This window comes from Marmota flaviventris, chromosome 9 (genome assembly GCF_047511675.1).
Source record: "Marmota flaviventris isolate mMarFla1 chromosome 9, mMarFla1.hap1, whole genome shotgun sequence".
NCBI classification, from domain to species: Eukaryota; Metazoa; Chordata; class Mammalia; order Rodentia; family Sciuridae; genus Marmota; species Marmota flaviventris.
Window position 1 is genome coordinate 63892537 of NC_092506.1, and position 20021 is coordinate 63912557.

General features: G+C 39.3%; 1 protein-coding gene across 3 annotated transcripts in view; it reads left to right on the forward strand.

The window, feature by feature from the left end:
* Uvrag (UV radiation resistance associated) overlaps positions 1–20021 on the forward strand; it is a 327505-nt gene that overhangs the window by 47199 nt on the left and 260285 nt on the right. For all 3 annotated transcript variants that reach the window (XM_071616501.1, XM_071616500.1, XM_027942640.2), the window contains exon 4: positions 13652–13813. In XM_071616501.1, coding sequence (XP_071472602.1) covers positions 13652–13813 — 162 coding nt within the window. The remainder of the gene's footprint in view (positions 1–13651; positions 13814–20021) is intronic.

Genomic DNA, 20021 nt, shown 5'->3' on the forward strand with positions numbered 1-20021 from the left:
GTTATCCTGATTGGCTTACCCCTAAATGTGATCTGCTTCCTTTCTCTTGTAGCTTTTAAAATTCTCTCCTTATTCTGTATGTTGGGCATCTTCATTATAATGTGTCTAGGTGTGGGTCTCTTATGATTTTGCACATTCGGCGTCCTATAGGCTTCTAGGATTTGGGGTTCTGTCTCATTCTTCAAGTCTGGGAAGTTTTCTCGAATTATTTCATTGAATAGATTGCTCATTCCTTTGGTTTGAAACTCTGTTCCTTCCTGTATCCCAATGACTCTTAAATTTGGTCTCTTGATGTTATCCCATATTTCTTGGATGTTCTGCTCATGGTTTCTTAACAGTCTTGCTGAGCTGTCTATGTTCTTTTCAAGTTGAAATACTTTATCTTCATTGTCTGATGTTCTGTCTTCTAAGTGTTCTACTCTGCTGGTAGTATTCTCAATTGAGTTTTTAAGTTGGCTTATTGCTTCCTGCATTTCTAGGATTTCTGTTTGTTTGTTTTTTATAACCTCTATTTCCCTGTATAGTTGATCTTTTGCTTCTTGGATTTGTTTACGTAATTCATTGTTGAAGTGATCTTTCATTGTCTGATTTTGCTGTCTGATGTCTTCCTTGAGACTCCAGATCATCTGAAGCATGTATATCCTGAATTCTTTATCTGGCATTCCATCAGCTGCAGCTATTACCTCTTCTAACGTTGAGTTGACCTGCAATGCTTGTGGTCCTTTCTTTCCTTGTCTCTTCATACTGTTTGCGTTCCTTTCTTCTTGGTGAAACTGTTGTGCTATTGAATTTTCCCCCTATATATTTATATTGGTCTTGTATAGTTGCAAAGTCTCCCTCGCAGGCGCGGGCGGCGGCTCTGTCCCTCCTCCAATTGGGGCAATGTGCCTACCACGCCGGCAGGCCGCTGGGCCTGCTCTGCCAGTCGGTAGCAGGTCCGCCGACCTTGCAGGCGCGGGCGGCGGCTCTGTCCCTCTGCGGGCCGCTAGGCTTGTTCTGTCGGTGGTCGCAGTTCTGCCTACTTTGCAGGCGCAGGCAGCGGCACTGCCCCTCTGCAGGCCTCTGGGGCTGTACTGCCAGTGGGTCGCAGGTCCGCCTACTTTGCAGGCGTGGGGGGGGGCGGCTCTACCCTTCCTCAGGCCACTGGGCCTGTTCTGTCTCTCGGTTGCAGGTCTGACCTGTTCTGGTGGTGGTCTCAGTTCCGGCTACCTTGCAGGCGCGGGGGGGAGGGGGCGGCTCTGCCTCTCAGCAGGCCGCTGCTCCTCTTCTGCCGGTGGGTCGCAGGCCCGCCTACCTTGCAGGAGTGATTGGAAGCTCTGTCCCGCCACGGGCCACTGGGCCTTTTCTGTCGGTGGTCACCCTTCCCCTACCTGGCAGGCGAGGGGGGTGGGGGGCGGCTCTGCCCCTCAGCAGGCCGCTGGGCCTGCTCTGTGTTTGGTCCCAGTTCCCTCTACTATGCCGGCGCAGGGGGAGGGGGCGGCTCAGCCTCTCAGCAGGCGGCTGCTCCTCTTCTGCCGGTGGGTCGCAGGCCCGCCTACCTTGCAGGAGTGATTGGAAGCTCTGTCCCACCGCGGGCCACTGGGCCTTTTCTGTCGGTGGTCACCCTTCCCCTACCTGGCAGGCGAGGGGGGTGGGGGGCGGCTCTGCCCCTCAGCAGGCCGCTGGGCCTGCTCTGTGTTTGGTCCCAGTTCCCTCTACTATGCCGGCGCAGGGGGAGCGGGCGGCTCAGCCTCTCAGCAGGCGGCTGCTCCTCTTCTGCCGGTGGGTCGCAGGCCCGCCTACCTTGCAGGAGTGATTGGAAGCTCTGTCCCGCCGCGGGCCACTGGGCCTTTTCTGTCGGTGGTCACCCTTCCCCTACCTGGCAGGCGAGGGGGGTGGGGGGCGGCTCTGCCCCTCAGCAGGCCGCTGGGCCTGCTCTGTGTTTGGTCCCAGTTCCCTCTACTATGCCGGCGCAGGGGGAGCGGGCGGCTCAGCCTCTCAGCAGGCGGCTGCTCCTCTTCTGCCGGTGGGTCGCAGGCCCGCCTACCTTGCAGGAGTGATTGGAAGCTCTGTCCCGCCGCGGGCCACTGGGCCTTTTCTGTCGGTGGTCACCCTTCCCCTACCTGGCAGGCGAGGGGGGTGGGGGGCGGCTCTGCCCCTCAGCAGGCCGCTGGGCCTGCTCTGTGTTTGGTCCCAGTTCCCTCTACTATGCCGGCGCAGGGGGAGCGGGCGGCTCAGCCTCTCAGCAGGCGGCTGCTCCTCTTCTGCCGGTGGGTCGCAGGCCCGCCTACCTTGCAGGAGTGATTGGAAGCTCTGTCCCGCCGGGGGCCACTGGGCCTTTTCTGTCGGTGGTCACCCTTCCCCTACCTGGCAGGCGAGGGGGGTGGGGGGCGGCTCTGCCCCTCAGCAGGCCGCTGGGCCTGCTCCTTATTTATTTATTTTAATTTGGCTTGTTTTTCCTCTTTGATTATTTTCCCCCCCTTTACTGAGTTACCTCCCACTGTTGGTTTTGGGTTCTGTTTTTCATTTCCTCTTCTTGTAGTGTTTTGCTCAAAATGCTTTGCAGTGCTGGTTTTCTGGCTGCGAATTCTTTTAACGTTTGTTTATTGTGAAATATTTTAATTTCACTGTCAAACCTGAAGGTTAATTTTGCTGGATACAATATTCTTGGTTGGAATCCATTATCTTTCAGCGTTTGAAATACGTTGTTCCAGGATCTTCTCGCTTTCAACGTCTGTGATGAAAAATCAGCCGTTAACCTAATTGGTTTACCCATGAATGTAATCTGCCTCCTTTCTCTTGTAGCTTTTAATATTCTCTCGCTTTTTCTGTATGTTGGATATCTTCATAATAATGTGTCTTGGAGTTGGTCTATTACGGTTTTGTATGTTTGAGGTCCTGTAGGCTTCCAGGATTTTGCAATCCATTCCATCTTTCATGTCTGGAAAGTTTTCTAAAATTATTTCATTCAACAAATTGCTCATTCCTTTGGTTTGGACCTCTATACCTTCCTCTATCCCAATGACTCTTAAGTTTGTTTCTTTTATGACATCCCATATCTCTTGGATGTTTTGCTCGTCGTTTCTTACCAGCCTTTCTGCATTGACTATACTCTTTTCGAGTTGATATACTTTGTCTTCATTATTTGATGTTCTGACTTCTACTTGATCTAGTCTACTTGTCATATTCTCTTTTGAGTTTTTGATTTGGTTTATGGTTTCCTGTATTTCTAGGATTACTGTTTGATTTTTATTTTTAAAATCTGTATCTCCTGGTAGCGTTGATTTTTTTGCTTCTTGAATCTGTTTATGTAATTCATTTTCGAAGTATTCTTTCATTGTTTGGACTTGCTGTCTAATGACTTCTCTAAGATTCCATTCCATCTGAGTCAGGTATGCCTTGAGTTCTTTATCTGTCCATTTTTCTGATATCTCTAGGTTTTCCTGTAAATTTAAGTTATCCTGCATTGTTTGTAATCCTTTTTTTCCCTTGTTTTTTCATGGTGTTCACGTTACTTTCCAACTCTGTTTGACTGCTGTGTTTCTGTTTTCTCCTATAAATTTGTTTTGGTTTTGTATAGCTCCAAGATCTCTTCTTTGTGTTGGGAGACAATGTTTAGAGATGTTGGATTTAATTATGATTTAAGGTAAATTCTTTAGTTTCATTAAAGGCCTACATATTTTGATGGCATATAGAGAATTGAGGTTTGAACTTAGGATTTTATGTTAAGGTCGGGAGATATGATGGTATGGAGGTTAGTATATCTTAGCTTCTTTGGGGGGTTGCTCCAATGCAGGCGGATATTAACAAGAGAATAGACAGGAGTACTTGGAGGTAGTTAAGGGCTTAGGTGGAGTATAGACCGTCTCGTAATATTCATCGATTTGCATTTAGTACATTACGCGTAATTGGAGTGGTCATGCTTGGGAGGAAAGATAGGGAAAAGGTAAGGAAGCAAACCAAGAAAGAGAGAGGGAGAGAAGAAAGAAAGAGAAGAAAAAATAGAAAAGTAAAAGAAGAAATGATAAAAATAATAATAAAGTAAAATAAAAATTACAATTAAAAAAAAATGCACTGTTAGGCTTCTATTTTCTTCGCTTCTAGTAGGTGGAGCTGTGCTTTTCTGACCAAGATTTTGCCCTCGGGCTGTAGGAAACAATCCATATGAGGCCGCTCCCTCCTCCACCACCTGGTGTCTCTCCAATCCAGTTCACTTAGGGTTGTTCCTGGCCTCTAGTTTCCTCTCTTCTCCCGCCAGCTAGGCCTTCCCCAGTGTGGTACCTCTCCACAGTTCAAGCTACACTCTGGGCCTGCAGTTTCCTGGATGTGGAGCGTGGGTATTGGGAACCGGCCCCCTATTCTTTCGATTCCCTCCGATAGCTACTCCTCTGAGAGCTGGAGAGCTGGTGAGATAGGTTTCGTTTTCGCTGCTGGTGGGAGGGGGGAGTTGGAGGTCAGGTGCCTTTACCTTTCCCCATGCCTCTATTCCCACTCACTCTGATAATCACGCCCCCGGAAAGCCGGGGAGAGATTTTATGCGATTTCCCCGCTGTATGGGAGAAGGGCTAAATGTCACACACCTGTTCTATCGCTGAACTTGCTGTGATGGGGTCTCTTCTGTCAGAAGCTGGCGATGGTGATGTCAGCTCCCCAATATGGTGGCCACTGGCTTCCTCGGTGGGGTGTCCGGTGTGGAGGGCAGATCTGGACTGTTTCTCTCTACCGTCTCAAACCCAGAACTTAGCCTGGAGCACTGTGAGGGCACAGTTGGCAGGACCCCACAGAATCCGTAGCACCGTTTCTCTGCGTTGCTGGCATGTCAGAGCACAGGCTCCAGCTGCGGGGCAGGCCGCTGATCAATCAGCCTGAATCTCCAGGTGCACGGTTCATTCGAGATTGAGCCGAAGTAATTGATCCTTGGGTGTTGAAATTCTTCCTCTAGGTTTCAGTGCACCCCAATTTTGCTGGACATTCCTAACAAGATAGCTTCTGGCTTTTCTAAACTCACTAATCACCTGCGCAGTACACGGGGGTGTCGCACTCTATTCGCTGCCATCTTCCTCCCCATCTGTGATTTAAATAGCATGTTAGGTGTGGTATATATGTTATTTCTAACTTTAACAATGTTTTATGGTAAAAGAGATTCCTGTAGTATAGTTAAGGAAACAAGCTGAGGACCTTGATCTAAGTCACATGACCCAAGTGACTGGTAAAACTGATGTTCAAGAGGTCTGCTGTAATCATAGCCTCTCTTAATATCATACTTCCTTCATGTGATTAAATGTTGGCTGGAGGTCTGATAGAGGTCAGTGAGACTTATAATTAAATAAACAAGTTTTAGAGCATGTATTTTTAGGGAAAATTTGACAGTTTAATAGAACCACAAGTTTGATTGAAAATGTGACTGAATTGTTTTTACATTTTTTTGGGGTAGGGAACCGAACAGTACAGATACTTTTTATAGTTATTGGCTTGAGTGATTCTTAAACCCAGTTTTTGTTTCAGGTGAATTGTGGCTGAATGAATTAGCATTTAATGTGTGTGTGTGTTTTGCTTATGTCAGATTATGTTACCCTGTGTTAAACTGCCTCATCAAAGTTGTCCAACTTTTGTCTGGTTAACCACATAATTTGGAGGGAGTCTAGGATGCAATTATAGTACCAGGAACAACAGGATACAATGAAAATATGTAGGAGTGTTATTCACCATCGTTTGGAGAGAGAAATTAGGAAAGGTTCACAATAAGTAATTCCTAAATTGGGACAGGAAGTCTGTGGAGAGATGAATAAGGCAAGGGAAAAAGTTTATTGCTTACCTGTCATACACAAGGCCCTGAGTTTGATCCCCAGCAGAAATAAAACAGAACAAAAATTTATTGGACTAAGTTGGGCGTACGCCTATAATCCCAGTGGCTAAGGAGGCTAAGGCAGGAGGGTTATGAGTTCAAAGCCAGCCTCAGCAATTTAGCAAGGCCCTAAGCAACTCAGCAAGACCCCGTCTCTAAATAAAATACAAAAAGGGCTGGGATATGGTTCAGGGGTTAAGCACACCTGGGTTCAATCCTCAATAGCCCCCCCCCCCCCAAAAAAAAAAAAAAAAAAATTCTTGAACTGTTGTCCAATAAATAAAATCTGTATGCAATTTGTACGAGCAACTTAGTGAGCAATTTAGCATGACCTTGTCTCAAAAAATAAAAAGGACTGGAGATGTAGATTAGTGCTGAAGTCCCCCTGGGTTCAATTCCCAGTAACAATGGAATAGAAAGAAAAAATAAAAACATAACCAATTCCTCCTGTGTTCTCCTAGTCACTACCGCCTCCGTAAATGTATCACTCTCCTCATAGAGTAGTTCTGCCTGGTTTTGAACCTTTATGTGACACATGCTCTTCTGCTCAGCATAATATTTATGAGATTCATCCATGTTGTCACATGTAGTAGTTCATTTATTGTAAGGAACATATCTTTTGATGAACATAGGTATACATTTCTCTGTGGCATGCATTTAGGAGTGTGTGTGCTGAGCTCTAACAGGTTACTTCAGTAGACACGGTGGAATAGTTTACAGAGTTTTGTACCAGTTATATTCCTACCAGTAGTGGGAAGTTTTTAGGTACTGTGTATCCTCGTGTTGTATTCTCTTCTAGCCCTTCTGGTGTTTTTTCCTTCTGGTATTATTTTATTATCTTGTGACTTTAATTTATTCTTCCTTATGGTCAGTTCTAGTTGAGCATATTTTCAAGTGTTTTTTGGCAGTTGGGATGTTCTTTTTTATCAAATGTCTCTTCTGGAAAAACATGCCAAATAATGCCAATCAAGAATAAACAGATTCTGAACAAATTTTGAGACTTTAGTTTTAGATTTATGAGATATTTTTCTTCTTTCATGCTTTCAGTTTTTGACTCTTCAAGACATGGAGTTGGTGGTCTGTTGAATTCTAATTAAGTAAAATGTTCATATTTGAATTTTTCATTTCCATATCACCTTTGGTTTCCTTCCTCTTCCCTTTTTAGCTTTTTATTTAGCCTTTTCTCAAGGACTCAGGGTTATCATGAGGAACACCAATTATATGTCACTTGCCCTTTGGGGGCTGCCTGGGACATAAAGCCTATTTGCTCTTAAGTGAAGTGGTCTCCAGCAACACGGCCCACCTCCTGTACAAAAGTTATCTAACATCTTTATGTCTTCCAGCTCCAGATATGACCAACTGTTTGACCTAAGACAAGTTTTAAAATATTTCCTAGCATCAGTTTTCCTCTGAAAAATTGAGTAATGCTGTCTACTTAACAGGATTCTTAAATTTTGTGAAGGTTTAATAAAAATATATAGTCACTTTGGTAGTATGGTGCCTGACATACAGAACTTACAGTTACAAGGTACCAGGTACTGTGGAGGTCAAATATACTGATAGAAATTTCCACTTTACTGAGGGGAAGGCAGACAAGAAAATCAAGGTGATGTATCATGGCAAGTCCTTTAAGAGAGTGATCTAGTCTCAGGATCCTTGGGAGCATAGAGAAGGGCAGTCAGCCCTAAGGACATTAGGGCACACACGGCTCTCATTGCTCATTCCTTTCTTGTAATAATTACAACAGTAGTAAAAATGAGCAAAATGCTTTTATTCTCTATTTACAAAGCATGATTCATATTGGTTGAGAAAATGAATCACTTTTTCCAAAGGAATCTTAAGCTGTGTTCTCTGGTCTTGGCTTAGCTTTAAACATTTTTTATCCCAAACTGATTAGGTCTTCTTCCAGCAGAGTACCAGGAATAGGATGTTTTTTTCTTTGTTCATTCAACAAATATTTGAGTACTTACTGTATCTCCATGGTGTTATATTATAAGTTGGAAAAACAATAGCAGAAAAGACCCCATCTCATGTAGGGTCTGGCAGTAGAGTCTGACAGTTCCTGGGAGATCAGGGAAGACTTCTCTGGGGAAGAAATGCTTGAACTGAAACCCCGTGGTGAGAGAGAAATGACCTGGAACAGAATGGGTCCGGGGAGGCAGAGAAGGGCTCTAGTCAGAGGCCTCAACATCCTCATTTCAAACTGGAGTTGGACTGACAAGTCCAGCAGTCTGTTTTACTTCTCACAGTTCTAGAATATGTAAACTAGAGGTCCTTTTCTCTGTTGTATGCAGCTTCCTCATGTGCACTATAGACCATGTTAAATTAAATCAGGAATAATGCTTGGCTTGTTCTACAAGGCCTGTGAGAACTGCTCGTACTCCTGTAAGGCTGGATGGGTGAAGGAGCCTCAGACCCAGGGGGTTTAGGCACATCCTCAAGCTCTGGAACTAGAGGGCTTGGCCCAGAACTCCTGGCTCCAAGTTTCTCAAGTCCTTGATGGCGATCTGGGTGAACCGGTGAAGGACAGGCCCTTCCTGGCTAATCTGTGACGCATACTTTATTCTTGCAGTAATATTCTTGCCTATAGTGTCATGTTCAGTCACTTATTTGTGTGCCCACCCTAGTCAGTGGTAATGTGTGGTGGAGCAGCAAGAGCAAGTTTAAGTTCTGCGTAGTTCCCCCTTTTCCTTTCCCCCAGAGAAGAGAATAGAGTTCTCTCTTCCTGCTGTAGCCTCTTGGCTGTAGGATCTAAAATAGGGAAGAGGTTGACAATCCCTTAAGGTTTATTTTGTTCTGAGTTCTGACTGCTGGGATGTAGTGGGAGCTAAAATCCAAAACAAAAATAATGTACGAAAAAGAATGTGAGACAAATTCTAGACACCAAGATTCAATTTCGGGTACTGTTTTTATTAGGCAACCTTATATAATATGATGCTGAACTTCGATGTTTCATTGATTCTAAGATGCACATTTTTCATTCTTTGAAATGTAGATGCATCTTAAAATCAGTTCTTCGTAAAAGTCATAGAGAAAGTTGTGGTTTCTTGGATTTGCTAAAATACAGTGTTTTGTCTTTTTAACTTTTTGAGATTAACAACTTGTCTTACTTCATGTGGACTTACTGTTAGGATCAATAGGGCTAATGTTTTCAACAGATTAGATATTTCTTATGTGCTAGATGAGGCATTTTGCTAGGCTCTTTTCATATGTTATCTGTCTTCAGGTGTTAGGATTTTAGCTATTTCTATAGTTAGTTATTATTACTGTACTACTTAAGCTTCAGAAAACTCAGTGAGGTGATAGCTTGTTCAGTTTTTATAACTGAAGAGTCTAAGACAGAGAGGGGCTTATGTAATTTAGCAGTATTACTAAATTATAGCACTTTTTCCTATATTGCCTCTTAGTTGTCTTCATTGACAGAGAAAAGCTGAAGTTAAAAGAATCTTCACACCGTTCCATAATTCAGTGGTTCTGTCTGGTTGATTATCTGCTGTTGTTCCTAATCCATCCACATTTCTAGTGTTTACTCCTGGGTCTGCATAGTGCAGTGGTCAGCCAGTGATTGGTCAGACTCTGGGCTCAGATACCTCAATCAATGACCTTTGCTTAAGGATTGGGAGTGCATTTCAAGTTTGGGCGGTCTTTAAATTTTCTGTGGCTTTTGTTTTCCACTGGGCCTTCTCATCTCTGCCCCACATGTGCATGCCTGCTCAGTCAGTCAGGAATGTGTGGGTGTTTAGACCTTCTTTGGAGTCTCCTTGGGTGGATGCACGGATTGCTTATCGAGGCCCCCTATAGCTATCTCATTTTCTAGATCTTCCTATTAAATTTCTGGCTAGTTTCCCAGTCCATTGCTTATCACAAACAGAACTGTAAGTTCAGGCTACTGAACTGCTGGTCTTCCCTGTTCATTTGCCATTGCGCTTACTAGTGTTACAGCATTGCTGAGGTTGCAGTTTTTCCATGCTCCATTTCAAATCAAGCCAGTTCTTTTACAATTACCCACCTCTCCCAAATAGAACAGCTTTGCATACCGAAATGGAGTTGGGGATAAAAGCATCCCTGGGTAAGAATGCCACATATTTCCCTGTTCTTAACCTGAAGTCATTGATTTTTTTATTACCAATTGCTCCCCAATTTGGTTGATTTTCACGACCCTGAAATTGTTGTTCAACTGTTTTGTCCAGGTTCATTGTTAGATTTTTTGGAGAAAGTTTGCTGAGCTACTTAATTTGCAATGTGAGAAATTCCATCTCTCCTTTAGATTTACTCTTATATTTACTACTTTTTTGGTATTCATTCATTCTTGCAACACAAATGTTCTATCTGGATTCACTTTCCATGTGTCTTGAAGTACATCCTCTAGAATTTTCTTTATTGAGTATGTGCTGGTGTCACATGCACTATTATTTATGAAGAATATTCCACTGCAGGTGGAATTCTAGGTTGTCAGCTGGGTATAGTGGCATATACCTATAGTCCTAGTGACTTGGGAGGCTGAGGCTTGAGGATTGCAGGTTCAAGGTCAGACTCAGCACCTTAGTGAGGCCCTATCTTGAAATAAAAAATAGAAGGACCAGGGATGTGGTTCAGTAGTAAAGTACCTACCTCTGGTTCAACCACCAGTATCCATGAATGAATGAATGAATGAATGGATAAATAAATAAATAAATTCTGTGTTGTCATTTATTTTCAGGACATCGAAAGCAAAACTCCATTGCTTTCTGGCTTCTGTTTTTGCTGTTGAGAAGTCAGTGGTTTATGTGTGATTTCTTTAAAGGTCATTTTCCTGAGGGAGCACTTAGGATTCTATCTTTGTTCTATGTTTTGTTTTTTTCTTTCCCTTTTTGTTACTGGGGATTGAATCCAAGCGTGCTTTGGCACTGAGATATATTGCCAGTCTTTTTTATTTTTTTTTAAATTTTGAGACAGGGTCTTGCTAAGTTACTGAAGGTCTTGGTAAGTTGCTGAGGCTGGCCTCAAACTTGAGTCTCCTGTGTCAGCCTCCCAAATTGCTAGGTTTATAGGTGTGTACCACTGCATCCTGCTTGGTGTTCTGTAGTTTCACTTTTCACTTTATATGTCTTCATATGGCTTTACTTTTATTTACCTTACTTAGAATCTGTTGGATATTTTGGTCCTGAGAATTAATGTTTTTTTGCTTTGTTTTGTTTTTATTGATTGATTGTGGTACTGGCAATTGAACCCAAGGGTGCTTTACCATTGGGCTACATCCTCAGCCCTTTACATTTTTTTTGAGACAGGATCTCACTAATTTGCTGAGGCTGGCCTCAAATTTGTGATCCTCCTGCCTCAGCCTCGTGAGTCTCTGGGATCACAGGCTTTCGTCACTGCACCTGACTTTTGTTTTTAAATCAGTCTAGGAAATTGATACTATTTCTTCAAGTAGTGCTGTGTCCTCTTTATTTATCCATTTTCTATTTCTAGATTGTGTGTTAAATGCATTTTAGATCTTTTCACTCTATCATGCATGTTTTTAAAAGTTTTCTCCATATTTTTCTTTTCTCTTTGTGCTGCTTTGTGTATAATTACTTACTCAGAAACTTTCTTTCCCCCCATCTTCTTGACTGCACACATTTAACATAGGAGTTTGGTGGGATTTAGTTCTGTTTCACTCATGGACTGAGGGTATACAGCCCTTTCATGGTCCCCACTCAGTGTGGAGAGCGACATCTCTAAGATGTGAGTGGGGCTTGTACTTGGGTCTTGAATTATGTCTTTGTGTCTCTAGAAGACTGCCAGGACCAAAGTCCTAAGTTTATATAGGTCAGCAGTGGCTTGCAGACAAAAGTCTTCCAGACCCCACAGTTCTCTGGGTTTTTGCCTTCTTGGTTTAGATTTTTTTTTATTTTTAAAAAATATTTTAGCTAACATTTTTCATTATTTTCAATGGGAAGATTGCCCAACCTGTCATTATCAGAAGTGGTAGGTTCCTTCTATTCACCCCTTGGACAGTATTGTCTTTTATATTTGCCCTCCACATATTTACCATCACCAATGTTCTTCGTTCCTTCTTCTTCTTTTTTTTTTTTTTAATATTTTTTTAGTTGTTATTGGACCTTTACTTATTTTTCTGTGGTGCTGAGAATCGAACCCAGTGCCTCACACATGCCAGGCAAGCACTCTACCACTGAGCCACAACTCCAGCCCTTTATATTCCTTCTTGTAAATCCAGGATTCTATCTGGTGTCATTTTTCTTCAGTCTGAAGAACTTCTAGCATTTCTCATGGTATAGGTCGGCATGTTATTTGTAAACCTTAATGGTATCCTCACATTTAAATGAAATTCTGCCCCTATGTAGCAGGACTGCTAAAACAATGATAATGAGATAGAAACTGGGGATCATATAAGTATGGAATCCTGCTGGTCTTAGATTAGAATTCTAAGACAATAACTCCGGGAATGTTCAACCACTGAACTACATTCTAGCCCTTTTAATTTTATTTTTGAGATAAGGTTTTGATAAGTTGCCACGGCTTGCCTTAAACTTGCAATCCTCCTTATTTAGCTTCCCAGATGCTGGGATTACAGGTGTGTGCCACCACAGTTGGCTTGGGATTTAGTTTTTATATAGCCCAATACAAAAATGATTGCAAAATGTGCTTACTGTTTTATCATCATGCCATTTAGCCCTTTTTCTCCCTCTGGGCTTTGGGTTTTCTCCACATCCCCTCCTACTTTGTTCAGGAAAAAACTGCCACAAAGCCAAGAACAGTTACTCTTATGAAGACCTTTTTATTTACTGATTTAAATAATATGAATGTTGCTAATTTAATAAGATTGGTTATGTTTACCTTCATCAATGAAAGCCCAAACATTTACTCTAGAGGAAATGAAAGCAATTGATGCTTCATAGTTTCTTTTGATGTTATTAAAAACCCTTAGAATTTTGACTTTTCAGAGAGTATTTCAACTAACTACATAAAAAGTAATGTTCATTCAGAGCGTAAAGCTGATCTTGTCACTCCTAACTTTAAAATTTCAGTGGCTCAATCTCTTATACAGAGTAGTGTTGGCTCCTTGGCAAAGTATAAAAGATCCTTCTGTTTGTTTAGTCCTTGATTCTCTCTCCATCTTTGTGTCCTTCCACTCCTGCCAACAGTTGTTCTTAGTTCCCTGACCACACTTTGCTATTTCACACCTTTGATACCTGGTGTATCATGTTTCTTTTGCCTGGAATTCCTTATTTTAGTCTGGTAAAACCTGCTTGTTCTTTAAAAGCTGAATTTCACAGCTTCTGATTCTTGCTCTGTTCCTTTAGAGTTTATTATTCCTTCCCATGCTACTGTGTACCTTTTGCATAATTCTGTTATTGAACTTTTTATGAAACAATATGATTATTTTTATTTATTTATTTGACTGCTGGGGATTAAACACAGTGCCTTGCACATGCTCTACAAGTGTTCTATCATTGATTTACATCCCCTGTGATATAATTATGTTAAATAGAGATTTGAACTCCACTGTGAGTTAGAGGCTCTCTGGGTGTATTGTTTATGCTTTGGCTTTTAATAATTATTTATTAAGTGTTGAATAAATGAATGAATTGCCATTTAAAGCCACATTAATGAGACATGGGATTTTATGCTCCTTCTAGAGACTACAATAAGTAAGCAGATAAATTCAGAAGTACCATTATCACCCTCTTTGTATTAATTGGACTATCTCTTGGTTCACTTAAGTTTGCAATTTCATATATTTATGAAATCTTTTGATTTTTAAAAACAAAATGATTTGCTACCTAATTGAAATAATTATAAACAAGTTAGAGTTTTAAAGCATGTTTTAATTTCCATGAACAGAATCCAACATGGCGGAGTCTCGATTTTGGAATTATGCCAGACCGTCTTGATACATCTGTTTCTTGCTTTGTGGTGAAGATTTGGGGTGGAAAGGAGGACATCTACCAGCTGTTGATTGAATGGAAAGTCTGTTTGGATGGACTGAAGTACTTGGGTCAGCAGGTAATTTTTAGATTTTAGACTATGGTTTTCAGTGGTTGTCATTTCCAAATTAACCTAACCTTTGTACTGATGCTTCTGTCTCTACATTTTCTGTTATACAGAGAGATCTTTATGATTCTTTACATAGGCTGTTGTTTATTTCTGTTCCTTTTATTGTTAGGTTTGAATTGTTGTCTAGTTTAAAAAATATATTTAACTGAAGAAACTTATGCAGAAACACCATAATCTGCTAATTTAAGGGTTTCTTTTTTGTGTGTATGTTTCCAAGAAAGGATATGCTTTCTCACATCATTCTGCTTTTTCTGTCTTATTGGATATTCACCTCTAGAATCTGATGAAAATTAAGTTGAAATAAGAGATATGCCATTATATACCTCTCTTTTGACCAGTGAAGTGGGGTTATTCCAGAAATAAGAAGAGCTACTGTTTATTGAGCACAGGAATGACAAATGCCTGGATTATATACTGCTACCTTTCCTCCATCTTTGCTGTTACCAGTGACTGATGTAGTTTACTGATTCTAGCACTCTCCTTCCGGAGCCTAAAAGTATAGTTGTTTCTAATAGTATTACAGGACACAGCTAGCAATCATAGTTGCATATGAAATGAAACCTGTTTGCCATCCCAGACATAGGTTATCATCATTAAGGTTTGTAGCAGCCTTATGAAGGGAAACTACTCAATATTACACAGATGGGTAGAGCCAGGATTTAAATCCAGGCCTGGATGACTTAATAAATCATTCTCTTTGTGCTATGCTACACTGGTGTATATGTGTGATATTTGGTAACCTTCAGCCCCACTTTAGAATGAGTGCCTTTTTTATTTTGTGACACTTATGGTATTACTATTAGAAGTAACACTAAAATGTTAGTCATAGGGGGCTGGGGATGTGGCTCAAGCGGTAGCGCGCTCGCCTGCCATGTGTGTGGCCTGGGTTCGATCCTCAGCACCACATACAAACAAAGATGTTGTGTCCGCCGAAAACTAAAAAATAAATATTAAAAATTCTCTCTCTCTCTCTTTAAAAAAAAATGTTAGTCATAGATTATTTACAACATCCTTGATTTTTAAAAAAATATTTATTTAATGTATATGTTCTGGTTTGTTTCTTTTTAAAGAAACAATTTAATCCTGCATCTTTTTTTTCAAATTGAAAAAATTCTCCACCCTCATTTTGCTTACTGTATTTTAACTTAAACATTTTTAATTAAATTATATTTTGTTTTTATAGTGCTGGGGATTGAACCCAGGGCCTTGAGCCTGCTGGGCAGGTGTTCTACCATTGAGCTATATCCCCAGCCCTACAACAGATCTCTTGGACTAACTGAAATTGTATATTTTTAAATTAACATCTCTTCCTGCATAGCCCCTGAAAACCACCATCTACTTACTACTTCTTTGAGTTAAACATATTTAGATTCCATGTACTAGTGAGGCCTTGTTCTTATCATATTCTTATTTATTTTGTGTCTTTCTATAGTGACCGGAGCAGTGCATTTAATATTTATGTTCCTTTCTTAATTCTGATTTCCTACAATTGTTGAATCTTTTTATCTTGTCCTGTTTTAGAGCTGGTCTTTTAAAAATATTTTGAGTGCTGGGGGTTGAACCCAGGACCTTGCACCATAGTAAGCATGTACTTAACCACTGAACTACATCTCCAGACCCTAGGGCTCATCTTAATTAAAACTTGTAAAACAATGACTTTTGGTGTAAGCCCTTTTTCTTCTCTTTTGGTACCAGATATTCTTGTTGCCTTTAGACTGGTACTGAGGCATATACTTTGTTTCTCTTCCCACATGCCACACCTGGCTCTCTCCAGTATGTGCTTATTGCTCATCTGAAAGTATCTACATTTTGTGGAAAATGGTGGTTCTTAACATATTGTTGCAGGTCTATAGTCTGGAATTGAGATTTTTGGCTAACGAAGGTAGTTTTAATCATGTGTTTCAACTCACACGTTCCTTAGATAATGTTCAAGTTCTCAGCTGAGTTTGTCTCTAATCTACCCTATTTCAGAAAGTCAGCATTTGGGTATCTCCTTAGGAAGTTGGCCATGGAAGGAAGTATGCTGGTGTAATAGAGAACAAAAATAAAGGGAAAATTATGTTTTTTAAAGCCAATTAGAAACTTAATAAAATTGTAGAAAGTAAAAATACCTATGAAATAATTAGGTATAACAAGTAACATACTACTAAAAACCAGATAAAATAGAATTACAAAGTTGTAGAAGAAAGTGAGACGTAAGATATATTAGGATAATAGGCAGAATCGGTTAGGTTCATTGTTCTTAGTGTTAAGGATTCAGAGTATAAGACAAGATTTTTTAGGCCACGTAAACTGATAATGATGAATACCTTCATCGAGAGCTATGGAAGTGCATAGAAGAAGTATTTAGACCAAATTGGAGAGACTCAGAGAGGGATGACTTCAGAATAAAGTTTTCTTTTTTCCTTAAGCCAGGTGTATTGAGGTATAATGTACATACAATGAATTTATCCTTTTAAAGGGTATGGTGAAGTTGACAATGTAGAGTAATCATCTCCCATAGTGAATAATGCAGTGAACATTTAAGTATAGTTCTTTGTGTTGACATAAATATCTTTCTTTTGGGTAAATTCTGAGGAATGGAATTGCTGAGTCTAATGGTTAAGCACATATCGAAATTTACATGTACTGCCAGATGGTCTCCCAAGTGAATATCACATTCAGCATTCCCATCAGCAATGTGCAATAGTTCCATTTGTTCCCCATCTTTGTTAACACTTCCTGCTGTTAGTCTTTTTTAGTCATTCTAATGGTTTAAAGTGATATCATTTTAATTTTAATTTTAATTTGCCTAATGTCAAAAAGGATATTGAGGGCTGGGGATGTGGCTCAAGCTGTAGCCTGCTCACCTGGCACTCATGCGCCCCCGGGTTCCATCCTCAGCACCACATACAAACAAAGATGTTGTGTCCGCCGAAAACTAAAAAATAAATATTCTCTCTCTCTCTCTTAAAAAAAAAAAAAAAAAGGATATTGAGCATCATACAAGTATAATGCCAGTCTTCTTTTTCTTAACAGTGTCACTCAAAGAGTGTAAGGGTTTTAATCTTTATGAAGTCCAGTGTATCAGTTTTCTTTTGAATTTCATGCTTTTTATGTGTTCTCTAAGATATATTTCCCTAATTCAAGATCACTAAGATTTTCTTTTATTTGTTTGAGGAAATTTCCATTATAAGTTTTACCTTTTAGGACTTTACATTTGCATTCATTTTGAATTAACATTTGTATGACCTACAATGTTCATTGTTTTGCAAATGAATGAACAATTATATAGGAACAATTGTAAAGGGCATTATATTTCTCAATTGAATTATTTTGTCATTATTTGAAAATCTGTATGATAAGTCATTTGTAATTGCTTCTGTTTCTGCATAGCCTGGTTCATTGAGCTCTATGTCTATCCTAAGGCCAATACCAAGTCATCTTGATTACTATACTTATAAAACTAAGTGTATCTTGAATTCATTCACCTAGTTTGAGTTTACCAACTTTTTTGTTTTTTCAGAATTTTTCTGGCTATTCATTATATATATCAGTTGAAAATTAATTTACATAAAAACAAAAGAAAAATTAATCTGGCTATTCTAGGTTTTTTGCTTTTCTATGTATACTTTAGGATCAGTTTGACAATTTCTACAAAAATCCTGCTGGGAAATTTGTTGGAAAATTTTAAGAAAATCTGGAGAGAATTGACATCTTATTAATATTGAGTCTCCTTCAATCTACAAACATGATATCTCTTCATTTATGAAACTCTTCTTCTTTGATTTGATTCACTAGTGTTTTGTAGTTTCTAGCCTGCAAATCTTGCACATAGTTTGTTAGATTTGCACCTATAGATTCCATATTTTTTGGTAATTTAAATAGGATTCCTTCAACAAATATTCCCATTTCCAATTTTTGTTGCCGGTATAATGAAAGTTTCTGTATTGAGCTCATATACTATAACTGTGCTAAACTCACTTGTAGGTTCAGAACTTTTTTTTTTTTTTGAGACTCCTTTTTACTGATTGATAAGAACACATTTAATTTCTTCCTTTATAATTTGTATATATTTTTAGTTATTTTTCTTATCATATTTCAGGGAGGCTGCAAGTACAGTGTTGAATACAAGTAGATACCGTGGATATCCTTGTTATTTTTCCTTAAACTTGGGGGAAAACATTTGAGTCTTTCAGTATAATATTAGCTATAATTTTCATAAACACTGGGTTGGTGGTTGAGTTTTGTCAAGACCTTCTTTTCACATTGCTGGTATAAACCCTACTTGGTTAAGATGGATTTTCCTTTATATGTACAGTTACAGTTTTATATGTATAAACATGTTGTTGGATTTTTATATATAGTTAGATTCAGTTTGCTAATATTATGTTAGGATTTTTTGTATCTTTATTCATAAGAGTTATTTATGCCTTTCTTGCAGTGTCCTTGTTTGTTTGGTTTGGTATGAGAGTAATGCTGATCTCAGAATGGATTGGAAAGTGTTTACTTCTGTTTTCTGGAGAAATTTTTGTAGACTTGTTGCTATTTATTCCTCTAGTGTTTGACAGAATTTTTCAGTAGAACCATCTATATGTTAATATTTCTTTGTGGGAAAGTTTTAAAGTATGACTTTATTAGATGTGGAGCTATTTGGGCTATATATGACTATTTTTGTGAGCTTTGATGATTTTTCTTCCAAAAGAGGCTGTGTATCACATCTGGCATTTCAAATTTATTGGTATAAAATTTCCTATGCTGTTACTAAATTCTTTTAATTGTGTAGGGTCTGCAATGATTCTTTCCACTTTTGTTCTTGCTACTGGTGTCTTCTGTCTTCTTTTCTGCCTGATCACTCTGACTAAATATTCATCAATTTTATTAACTTTTCAGAGATCTAGTGTTTGATTTCATTGATTATTATTTTCAATTCCATTGATTAGTATTTATTATTTTTTTCTTTTGACTGCTTCAGATTTAAGTTGCTCCTCTTTGCTAGTTACTGATCTGAGACTTTTTAAAATATATATATATATATATTTCTTAGTTGTAGATGAACACACTACCTTTATTTTATTTATTTATTTTTATATGGTGCTGAGGATCGAACCCAGTGCCTCATATGTGGAAGGCAAACGCTCAACCACTGAGCTACAACCCCAGCCCCTTTTCTTTTGTTCTTAAAATAAACATTTAATAAAATTTCTTTTAAGTATTGATTCATTTATATTCCACAGATTTTTATGTTGTGCTTTCATTGAATTCCGAACATTGGCTTTTTTTTTTTTTCTTTTCATTACCAGGGGTTGAATCCAGGCCCAGGCCTCTACTACTGAGCTACACACCAGCTGCCCCATTCCTCTTTTTTTGTTTTTTAAATATTGAGACAGGATCTTTCCTAAAAAATTAAAAACCTTCTAAAATTTGATGTTTTTAGATATACCGGACAGTAGGGTGTATTTTGACATATATATACATGGGTTGCAACCCATTAGAGTTTTGACCCCATTCTTTTGGTTGAACATGATCTAGAGTCACACTGGTCTCACTAAGTAGCATTGGCAGTCTTTGAATTTGTAATCCCTCTGCCTCAGTCTCCCTTGTGTCTGGCATTTCAGGAGTATGCTGTGGTACCCCTTAATCTTTTCTAATTTACCTTTTATTTCTTCTTTGAACCATGGATTAGAGATATGTTATTTGTGGATTTTCCTGATATCCTTCTCTTATTGATTTCTACTTTAATTCTGTTGAGTTTAGAGAAAATAGTTTGTATGATTTGAATCCTTTTAAGATTTATTTTGTGGTCCTAAATATTTGGTCTACTTTGGCGCATGTTTCATGAACATATCATGCGTATTCTGTCATCATTGAATGGAATGTTTTTCAGTATCAATTAAATTATGTTGTACCTGAGTAAATTTTGAATATATTAGAATTAACCAGGGGAAGAAAAGATGAGAAGAGGCACAGAAGTATGATGTGATAGAGCATAATTGATTCCTTTTATTTTTAGCTGAGGAAATCTTAGTGGCCTGAGTGATAATACAACTTGTCCAAAGTTATACATATGTTGGAGCTACAAGTGCAACCCACATTTCCTGAATAGCCTTTAAAGTTTATCAGGATGTTTTCACCAGAAGTCTTGAACTAAGCTGGATTTGACTTGGATTTTGATGAC